The sequence below is a fragment of the Mus pahari genome, chromosome 14, assembly GCF_900095145.1.
Source record: "Mus pahari chromosome 14, PAHARI_EIJ_v1.1, whole genome shotgun sequence".
In the NCBI taxonomy this organism is placed as follows: domain Eukaryota; kingdom Metazoa; phylum Chordata; class Mammalia; order Rodentia; family Muridae; genus Mus; species Mus pahari.
Window position 1 is genome coordinate 4,465,752 of NC_034603.1, and position 11,616 is coordinate 4,477,367.

General features: G+C 49.4%; 1 protein-coding gene across 1 annotated transcript in view; it reads left to right on the forward strand.

Annotated features, from left to right (window-relative positions):
• The window catches only part of Slit3 (slit guidance ligand 3), a 582,461-nt gene that overhangs the window by 552,803 nt on the left and 18,042 nt on the right, over positions 1-11,616 (forward strand). Inside the window, exons 29-31 of the mRNA XM_021213834.2 lie at positions 2,749-2,842; positions 7,426-7,563; positions 9,850-10,090. Of these exons, the coding sequence (XP_021069493.1) occupies positions 2,749-2,842; positions 7,426-7,563; positions 9,850-10,090 (473 nt within the window). The remainder of the gene's footprint in view (positions 1-2,748; positions 2,843-7,425; positions 7,564-9,849; positions 10,091-11,616) is intronic.

Here is an 11,616-nt window from a genome sequence, read left to right on the forward strand (position 1 = left end):
AACAATAATAAGTGTAAAAGCCTGAGAAACACTGCATACAGCAATAACCGTCTTCTTGGAGCTGAGAACCAAACTGACACCGTAGAGCTGTGAACACGCCTGCTGTGCTGTTTGTGTTCATTGCCAATGTGTTTGATCCCTTCCTCCCCTACCCCACAACACCTCACGGTACAGACCTAGCCATCCGTAGTGTCATTTGCAAATCCAAACCTAAGGCGAGGAGAAATGCGATGCTTCTATTAGGCATTCCCTGCCAGGGTCCACAGAGTCCAGCTCTTCTGTGAAGTGGAGCAGGAGGTGGGAAGTACACGTGGTGTCTGAAAGCAGACGAAGAGGGGCAGAAACCACTCCCTTTGCCCTCAGAGACTTTGCTGTTAAACAGAGAAACCCTGTCTCAAAAATAAATAATAAATAAATAAATAAATAAATAAAAGAATATGCTCAATGCCAAAATAGAATCACAAACCACAATGCCAGCGGCTAAGGAGAGGGTAAAGAGGCTGAAACTGCCACGCTTTAACAACTTTCCAGCATACAGATGGGCAGCTGGGATGTGCCCCGTGCCCCGTGGGGGCCCCGCCTGCTATCAGCAAGTCACCGGACTAGACTGCAGACATGTTGCAGTTTGCACCTGAGAGGGGAAGACTTATGATTTCTGTCCCAAAACGCAGCCACATCCTAAGCAGACACTTGTCTATTCCCGAGTTTCTGCAGGGGACTAGGAAAAGGAGGAGAACACAAGTGCCTCACCCTAGGCAAATCAGGACACATCAGGGCAGAGCAGGGGTCAGCCAGGCCCCCCAGCACAGCAGAGACCAGCCTCAGAGGCAGGGCCGCACACGGTCACTGCCCTGCCACCTTCGTACTTCCTGTCCCGCTCAGCCTCCTATCCGCTGCACACGCCAACCCCCATCCTTCTGGAAAGACCATTCCTAGTTAGACATTTTCCCCTCTTAGATCACCTTCCACTTGGCTTTTTCAAAATAAAATCCAGGCTGAGCAGTTAAAAACACCGTCTGCTCTTTCAGATGACCTGGGTTCGAGTCCCAGCACCCACATGGGAGCTCACCCTGTAACTCCAGTCCTGGGGGATCTGATGCCCTATACTGACCTTTGCGGATACCAGGCATATATGTGGTCACAGACATATATTCAGGCAAAACTCTTATATACATAAATATAAAAACAAGTAAATTTTTCAGGAAAAGTTAAATAAAATCCTTGCTTTAAACTCATTCACTGCTCTATGATATAGTCCTGTCTCCTCCCCGTTTCTACATTCCTAAACATCCAGTTATTGAATTTTTCCACAAGCTCCATCCCTCCATGTTTATGACACATTAGGCGTTTTTTGCAGCACTGTGAACGTCAGTGGTGGCATATATCTGGAGGTCAGAACCGCAGGTTCCTTTATTTCCTTCTCTGAAGCATGCAAAGGGCTTTCCTTTTTTTTTTATTGGATATTTTCTTTATTTACATTTCAAATGTTAAACCCCTTTCCCGGTTCTCCCACTCCTGAAACTCCCTATCTCATTCCCCCCTCCCCCTAGCTTCTATGAAGGTGTTCCCCCACCCACCCACTACCCACTCCCGCCTCCCCACCCTTGAATTCCCCTACACTGGGGCATATAGTCTTCACAGGACCAAAGGCCTCTCCTCCCATTGATGCCGTCCTCTGCTTCTTATGCAGCTGGAGCCATGGGTCCCTCCTTGGTTGGTGGTTTAGTCCCCGGGAGCTCTGTGGGGGGTACTGGTTGGTTCATATTGATGTTCCTCCTATGGGGCTGCCAGCTCCTTCAGCTCCTTTGGTCCTTTCTCTAGTTCCTCCATTGGGGACCCTGTGTTCCGTCCAATGGTTGACTGTGAGCATCTGCCTCTGTACTCGTCAGGCTCTGGCAGAGCCTCTCAGGAGACAACTATATCAGGCTCCTGTCAGCATGCACTTCTTGGCATCCACAATACTGTCTACATTTGGTGTCTATATATGAGCTGGATCCCTAGGTGGGGCAGTCTCTGGATGGCCTTTCCTTCAGTCTCTGCTCTATACTTTGTCTCTGTATTTGCTTCTGCATTTTGTTTCCCACAAAGGGCTTTCTTGCACGTAGCAGATATAGCATGCCTGGCCCATTTCCCCTGACCTCCTCAGCAGGGTTGCAGATCTCCCTCTGCATCCAGTTTACCTTCATGGTAGCATTGACAACGCTGAATAGTAACTGCCTACCTGGCCGTAGATAACACTCACTAAGCAATGAGAAGGTAAGACTGGCCATTGCTGTGTTCCCAGTGCCTGGTACAGTGCCTCTGGTGCAGACAATACTCAGTACACAAGGGGTGAGTGAGGGAGGGGACAAGCACAGCCCAAAGTCAGGGTCTGCCCTGTGCTTCCACTGTAACAACTCCAGGAAAAGCCAGATGGTGCTGACTGTCCAAGAGAGACCCCAGGGACCTTCTCATTGTCTCTCTAGGGAAACTGAGTCAGGAGTCCAATAGAAAGGATAAACTAAGAAGAGAATGTAAGGTTCCTGGTGTCCATGACTTATGACCCTGTGGCCTTGGCGATGCCCAGTATCCTCACGAATGCCTTACTTTGGTGATGCCCAGCATCCTCACGGATGCCTTACTTTGGCGATGCCCAGCATCCTCGCGGATGCCTTACTTTGGCGATGCCCAGTATCCTCGCGGATGCCTTACTTTGGCTATGCCCAGTATCCTCACGGATGCCTTACTTCTCTTCCCTACGGCCTCCAGGGGAGCTGTGTGATGAGGTGATTGACTACTGTGTGCCCGAGATGAACCTCTGTCAGCACGAGGCCAAGTGCATCTCCCTGGACAAAGGATTCAGGTAAGGCCCGGCTTCATGCTCTGGCAGAGAGCCCTGAGGATTCTCCCTCCAACAGCCTGGGTTTGAGGCCCTGAGTCAGGTGGTGTCTGTCTCCCCTGCACAACCAGTCACCCTCTTCCTCTCTCCTGTACTCAGGCGTGCCTCTCTCCTGTACTCAGGCATGTCTCTATCTCTGACCCAGGCCTGCTCATATTTCCCCAAGATGCTTTTACCTTTTACAGTTTCTCCCTCTCGGGATTCTTCTAATGATAAAAAAGGATGAAGAGGTGGATACGTCTCCTCTTCCTCCTCCCCTCCCTTTGCCCTCTCATTTTCTTCTCCCACCTTCTCCTCTCTTTCTTAGCATCGCTCTCCTTTCCAGAGCTGAAACAAGGCATCCACAGAAGGAACCATCAGGAGAAGCACCACCATCCTAAGGGTGTCTGGTCACCTCCCCCATGTGTCGCCTTCCTGGTGGTCCCTGCTTCCCCATGGCCACAGAAAGTTTGCTAGACTATGGCAGCTGTGGGAGGGAGGAGGTGGGACCAGGAGTCCTGACTTAGTGTAGCAACACTGCCATGGGTGAAGCTGTCTCCTCCATCACCAACAGCAACAGAGGACCACATGAACAATTTCCAGTTAGGAGGAGGCAGCCCGGGAAGCACACCCAGTTCCTGAGCCCGAATGTATCCTGCCATATGTCGTCTCTTTCTTTCTCTGTGTGTGTGCACATGTGTGTGTGGGTGAACTCAGCAGCTTGGCGTGTGTGCAGGCCACACGTTGATGTGGATTGTTGGCAGAGGGATTCTCACTAAGCCTTAAGTTTGCAGCGCCATAGCTGGCTTTTATGTGGGTTCTGGGGGATATAAACTTGGGTCCTCAGACTTACACAGCAAGGGTTTTACCCACTGAGCCACCACCCCCAGATCTTTCCTGTCCTTTTCTGTGGGGACATCATGGGCTCATTGCTCATCTCTAAGGGGATTATTGGAAGAGGTGTGAGGCCTGTGGCTTTGCCAAGATAAAGGAAACCACAGCTTCTCTGTGTGCCACCCCAGTCACGTGTACCTGTCGGCTTGTGCCTCGCTGAGATATGCTAGGCAGGAGTTTCAGGAGGTGTGGTCACCTGAGCGCAACCCCCAGACTCCCACCACCCCAGGATCCAACATCAATTGAAGGCTTCTATTTACTAAATGCAAGGCTGTGTACTGTAGGTGGACAAAACTGTGTGGTGTGCAAGCTGGAAAGAAGAAATGTGCAAAATTCAAGCTCAGACCCAAAGCAGAGATGCCCAGACTTTCAGGCAAAGGGCTTCAGTGTGCTAGGAGGGAACTGTGAGCGGTGACTAGCCCTCAGCTATACAGAACAGAGGTGACTAGCCCTCGGCTATACAGAATGGGGAGACAAATATTCAAGATCAATTAAACAAACAGCGAGCCTAGAGGTCAGTGGCTTTGAAACTGGTCAGGGTGGGTGTGGACACAGAAAAGTAGAGCTGCCAGATTTCCATCCTCTGACGCTTGTTCTGAAAACCTTACCCTGGACTATAATCAAGGGCCCTGGCATCTGGGATAAGATGGGAAAGAAAGGCACCAGCCAAGTTTTCCTTGAGTCATCTGACTTATGCGTCCTGTCTCCCAGGAGACGGTGTCTCAGAAAGTCTGGAAGCCAACTCAGTAATGGTAGTGTTTATCATCACATATATTCAAAGCAATAATCTATTCTCCCAATGAGGCATTTTATTATGGTGTCTCCCTCCCATCATCAAACACCTGATATCCTACAGCCTAGAAGGACACTAATGAGAGGCAGTGATGCAGTCAGGGTGACCTTTGCTGATCCTTGGAGACACTTTAATGAGGTCTCAGTGTTAGGCAGATCTGCTCAGAGGCCCTGAAAATAATAATGAATAGCTCTCGTTGACTTGTGTACGATGAGAACTCCACGCGGTACCTAGTCTCATGAGCTCGTCAAGCTTCCACTGGAGAAACTGGGGCCCTCCCAGTGACACACCCAGCTGCCAGGGAACCAAGAGAGAGAAAGATTTGCAAGTCAGTTCGGGTCTGGCTGATTTCTCATCCAAATTCAGATACTCCAGGTATCCCTGGCCCATGGTCACTAGATCCAACACAGACTTTACACATCGTCAACATGGCAGATACAGCAAAGTGTTTGAAAACAGAAAGAATGGAAGTGGCTCTACCTGCTGCCTCTGTAATCCGAGAAGCGTTGTATCGACCCTGCTACGGGGAGTAAGGTCCTGAAACCAACATTTCATGGAAATGTGTGCAGAATGTAGTGCCAGGCCCTGCCCAGGCTCCCTGAGTCAGAGGTTCATTTTCTGTTTTTTTTTTTTTTTTTTTTTTTTTTTAAGATTTTATTTATTACTATACATAAGTACACCATAGCTGTCTTCAGATGCGCCAGAAGAGGGCATTATGGGTGGTTGTGAGCCACCATGTGGTTGCTGGGATTTGAACTCGGGACCTTTGGAAGAGCAGTCAGTGCTCTTACCCGCTGAGCCATCTCTCCAGCCCCTCATTTTCTGTTTTTTTGTCTGTGTCTTTGTAACCTGTTTCTCTGTGTAGCCCTGGCAGTCTTGGAGCTCACCCTCTAGACCAGGCTGTCCTGGAACTCAGAGGTCTACCTGCTGGGATTAGAGGTGTATGCCACCACCACCTCGGTACATTTTTTTTTTTTCTCTTTAATAGCAAAGTCTTTAGGTGTTTCCTTTCATCATGAACACCCAAGAAGAAGGCCATGCTGATGGAATTCTGTAGACACTTCTGCCTTCAGGCCTCCACCACTGAGTCTGGAAGAGAGTAGCTTCCCTACCCATCGTTTGCCTTGAACTTCGTGCTTTAAACAGTTAATTTCGTCCTGTTAAGTGTTTGCACCTTGGAGAAGGTTGGTTAATTTCAGGCGCTCTCCAGGGCTCTTTTGGGCGCAGGTACTACAAACTCGGGTGCCTGCTGAGGCTGGGTGTTCAGTTTCATTTTTTAGATATACTTTTTATATTTTTTAGAACATTTACAAGACAATGGGCTTCCTTTCGACATCCTCATGCATACACACCCATCATTTTGTCCTGATCACATGCCCCCTTCCCACCCTCCTCTACCCCTCTGCCAGGCCCAGTTTTACCAGCAGCTGAAGTATTGACACGAAGCATATTCCCATGTCTCAGCTTTCTAGTTTGTTCCTTTAGGAAAGTGGCTGACGTTATGGTGGTAGACATTTCTTAAATTTTTTAAAGATTTATTTTTATCTTATGTATGCATATATATGTACTATATATAGATATATGTGTGTACACATATACATTCTGATGGAACTGTTTCTACAGGGTCACCATATCCCTTCCAGAATCTTCCCTAGCTGTCCTGCCTAGCTCTGGTACAGTGCTGGGGTTCTACCCGACTCTACCTACAGTGAGGGAGGGATGAGAAATGTCTCTTTGGGTTTCTTTGGGTTGGTGGGTGATTTTTTTCTTCTTCTTCTTCAGAGTCAGGTTCTGGGGGTGCAAGCCAAGACCTCAGAGCTCTTGTTTGCCCTGAACTCCCTCTGCCCTCTCGCCCTTGGGCTTGGATAAGTGGCATTGTGACTTTCACTCTGCCCAGAAGAATTGAGCTGATGGGCCAGAGAGGTGCACGGGCTTTGCAGGAGGGAGAGGGGCCAGTGAACACGGTGTCCATGTGTGTTTGGAAAGGTGCCTTAGCTCTGGGTGCTCTCGGGTCTGTTTCCATACAGGGATTTCTGTTCGGTGTTACCTCAAATAGATGAGCTGCAGGCTCACATTCTTGTCTACATATAGCCTTAGTTTTGGTGATTGCCAAGTATGGAAGGGCTGTGGACCCAGTGCTCTCTAGGGACTGGGTCCTGAGCGAGGACAGCTGCTTCCATCCTGTCCTCTGGGAAACAGTAGCTTTTCAACCTTCCTGTCTTAGCTTGAATGTCTGAACAAGCAATAACAAAGGCAAGAGTAGCGGCAAGGCCGTCGTTTCCTTCATCCTCGTTGCCATCGCCTGGATAGCGCACTGTCTGACTTTACACAGTGCTCACTGCACTCCAGAATACTGGGGGTTGTTGAGAACCTGTGGCTTTGAGAGAATGTGCAAGAAGGAGAAGCCATGAGTGCCAACACACCTAGAATGGCATCTGACACACTAGATGTAACTGTCACTCCTGTCACTCGATGAGGCTTCGGGGAGGTGGCTTGAGTGCTTTCTGAATGCTACTTTGGATAGGGCCCTCTCCCCTACAGGCTGCTAAGGATCTGATGAGATGGTCCTTGAGGGTGCTCAGCTGGGTGTCTGACACTAAGGACCCCCGGGATATCAACTCTAGGCAGAAGGAACCAGATCTGACCCAAGCGCTGTGTGATTCATCCCATGCTCCCAGCATGGTTCTGAAAACAGAACTTGTCTCATCCCCGACATGACTCTGGGAGCAAAGGCCATGGACCACAAGTGGAGCCCAGTAGCCAAGGGTGGCCTGGTGAACCCTTAGGGAACTAGAAAGGGAGGTTTGGCAAGGGAAGACATAAGAGCACCTTCGAGCAAGCTGGCAGGCCCTGGGCTAGCTTCTCTTTGCCTTTGTTCCAGGTGCGAATGTGTCCCTGGCTACAGTGGAAAGCTGTGTGAGACGGACAACGATGACTGTGCAGCTCACAAGTGCCGCCATGGAGCCCAGTGTGTGGATGCGGTCAATGGCTACACATGCATCTGCCCCCAGGGCTTCAGGTACAACAGAGGAACACCTCAGAAGGAAGGTAGCGTGCTCTAGATGGAAGGTGGAGGCAGGGTTGCAGGCCTCCCTGCAGCTCGCCAGGGCAGCTCAATGCAGAAGTTGGCATGAGTCCAAGCCTACAGTGTCACATGTGCACGATTCTACCTAATGCAGGATGTCACCATCTTGGAGTCTGGCTTGTGGGTGCTTGGAGACCAAAAATGGTGTGGCATCTTAATGGCAGGAAAAGACGTGAAAACTGAGTGTAACTCAATGCTTAGCATGCCTATGAGCCCAGGTTCCATCCCGAGCACCAAATAATAAAAGACGATGAAAAATGGCAGTGACTCGGTAGAACCTCTGGGATCGGCCTCTGGAATTGGTGCTAGAAGAAAGAAAGGTCAAGTCAGAGGCAATGGGGACTTGGTTAGATGTCTGTGGGGTACATAGAAGAGGCCACCTGGGCTCCAGTTTCCCCTCAACCTGGACTGGAAGGGTTAAGCATGGGGTTGCAGGAAATTGGGGGAGCAGGGACCATATTTAAAGGGCACTCAGACAGAAATCAGTACACCATAGATACTATGAATATGAAATGTGCAGATTAACTTTGACATAGACTCCAAGAGAGTGAGCCAAGAAAGAGCTATGAGTTCTCCCTAGCTCTCATTGAGCCTAAGGAGACAGTTCAACAGTGATAAGAGCAGTCACAGGCTGGAGAGATGGCTCAGCACAGTGGTTAAGAGCACTGGCTGCTTTTCCAGAGGACCTGAGTTCAATTCCCAGCACCCACATGGCAGTTCACAACTGTCTGTAGCTCGAGTTCCAGGGGATACAACACTGTCACACAGACATACATGCAGGTAAAACATGCATGTTAAATTAGGATAAAATAAAGTAAAATAAAAAGCTAGGTGGTAGTGATGGACACCTTACCAGCACTTAGAAGGCAGAGGCAGGTGGATCTCTGTGAGTTCAAGGCTAACCAGGTCTATAAAATGAGTTACAGGACAGCCAAGGTTATTACACAGAGAAATCCCTGTCTCAGGAGAAAAAAAGTCACATTGACTTTGTGGTTAATAGGTTAATAGCACTCACTGATCTTACAGAGGACCCAAGATACGTTCTCAGCACCAACATCAGGTAGTTCACAACCACCTATATCTCCAGCTCTGGAAGGATCCAACCCCTCCGGCCTCTGTGGGCACAGGCATTCATGTGCACTTAAGTACACACAAACACACACATAATTCAAAATTATTTTTTAAATAAATCATTTTCAATAGAATAGTCACATGGTAGCTCAGCTACAGCGTTCTCTCCATCGCCAGAGCTTCTCACACCCACAGAATTCCAACCCCGTCACCACCGTCACCGTCAACAACTCAGCCTCCCCACCTCCAACCCCAGGACTGTCAACAACTCCCCGCCCCCTCCCTGTAACCCTGGCAGTCCCATTCCACTGGCTCTGTGAACCGGCTTCCCCAGGTACTTCATGTGCATAGTCAGGAGGTGCTGGCCTTTATGGCTGGCCCCTCTCACAGCACAGACCTCTCAAGGTTCCCCCATGTAGCTGTAGGTATCAAAGCTCCTTCCTGGGTAAGGCAGAACCCCCTGCTGGCAGCTGGGCCATGTTCTGTTTATTCATTCAACTGAACAGACTCACCTCCGTCCAAGCTGATGACTCTGCACTCTTCACGCTAATCTGGTTCATTAATTTTTTGTTTTTACATTTATTTATTTATTTATTTATTTATTTATTTATTTACTATATGTACATACACATATATACAAACACACACACACACACACACACACACACACACACTACTCTTATAGAAATCAGAGGACAGTTTGTGAGACTCAGTCAGTTCTCTCCTGTCATGGGGACCAGCGATCAGACTCAGGTCATCAGGCTTAGCAGCAAGCACCTTTACCCACTGAGCCAAGCTGTCTGCTCTGACTCACTTTGGGCAGGGGGTGAGGGGGGCAGTGAAGAGAAGGAGAAGAGAAGGGGAGGAGAGAGAGAGAGAGAGAGAGAGAGAGAGAGAGAGAGAGAGAGAGAGAGAGAGANGAGAGAGAGAGAGAGAGAGAGAGAGAGAGAGAGAAACTGAGAGAGAAACTGAGAGAGAAACTGAGAGAGAAACTGAGAGAGAAACTGAGAGAGAAACTGAGAGAGAAACTGAGAGAAACTTAAAGAAAGGGACTTGGTCCAGTTAGAGGCAAGGATGGAACTTCCCACTACAGCTCTCCTCTTTATTGGTAACTATGGCTGTCTCCTCTCTGCTGTCCCCTCTCTCCAGTGGGCTCTTCTGTGAGCATCCCCCGCCCATGGTTCTGCTACAAACCAGCCCATGCGACCAGTACGAGTGCCAGAACGGGGCACAGTGCATCGTGGTACAGCAGGAGCCCACTTGCCGCTGTCCCCCAGGCTTTGCTGGACCCAGGTGTGAGAAGCTCATCACTGTGAATTTCGTGGGCAAGGACTCCTATGTGGAACTGGCCTCTGCCAAGGTCCGGCCCCAGGCCAACATCTCCCTGCAGGTATGTCTGCTGTCCCCTCCCGACTTGGAAGGAGTGAGGCTCCCTCACAGTACAGCTGGGGTTTCCCAGATCACTAGCAAGCCTGACTCTTTTCCCAGAATATGACCTTTGCAGGAGCTGGGCCAGAGCGGTCCATAAGAAAGTCCCCAGTCTCACAGCAGGCACCAACTCCTTACAAACCCATTTATTCCTTAAAAAATCACTTAGGCCCAGGGGTGCAACTGACAGGGCTGGACGATTAGTAGCCCAGGCATTGCTGGGTGCTCCTGGACACACACAAGGGCTCTGTGACCCTAGCCAAGTGATTTAATCTGGAGCTTCTATAATTACTCAGCACCTGTAATTATTAATCTGTAATTATCTTGAGCGGACTACACAGTGGACCACACAGCGGACCACGCTCCAGACCATGGGGCTGAAAGATCCACCAAAGGCTCCTCTCCCTGCAGAGCCTGACCAATGGGCAGGGCTGCACGGTAGGGGTCGATGCTGGCCCAGATAGGAAGCCACCACCCTTCCTGCTTTCTCCCTTCCCCACCAGAACAGCCCCCAGTGTTCCAGACACCCAAATGGGATGTACCTGTGCCCATCCTGTGGAGACTCACCCAGGAGCCAGCTGGCCAGCAGGACGGCTTCTATGAAAGCCTGGCTTCCAGCCTCAGCAGCAATCCTAGAATTCTCACCTAGAATCCCCTGTAGAGCTTTCAAACTATGTTTGCCCACAAAGGCTAGAACTGACTTGCTCTGGGGTAAAGCCCAGACAATGGTATTGTTCAGATTTGCCCAGTTGGCTCTGAACACATTGCCTGCTTCCTAGGATACACTGAGGTACGCTCTGGTCTTTAGTCTTTGTTTACAACTATTATATGTTTGATACTGAGAGACAGGGGCTTCAAAGAAGGCGTGTACTTTATTGGATCACATCATATCCTAGTGGAAGAAGCAGATTAGGTAGGACTGGGGCCTCGGAGGGCATAGATGCAACCAGCCCAGTGTACACACACACACACACACACACACACACACACACACACCACAAAACCAGCCACTGATCATAAACATTTAAAAGAAAACGCCACTATACTGAACACATATGGACACACTGAGACCCTGCCAATAAGTCCAACCCACAGCCCTCTGGCCATATGTAGCCAATGACAGCTATGAATATGACACAGACAAAATCAGAAGCCTATTTAAAACATGAGATGTTTTTATTTGTGAATTCTTTTATACGCTGATTGCACAGTTCTCCGGCATGAGTTTGTAGATGACAAGGTTACGTCACAGTCTCAAACGGTAGAGCGTGATGGTAACCACTACACGTGCGTGACAGCTATTACCGTAGCGGGTTTTGTCCTGTCTCGGGTATCAGCCTTCATCTGGAGCTAATGGGAAGCACATGGGAGGGGCACAGGGCTTCAAAGTAGATATTCTTCTATGTAAGGGATGCCTGGGACCTGAGCACCCTGGAGGGGTCAGTGACCCTGATGTCACAGCACACAGCACATGCTCAATGTGACCCT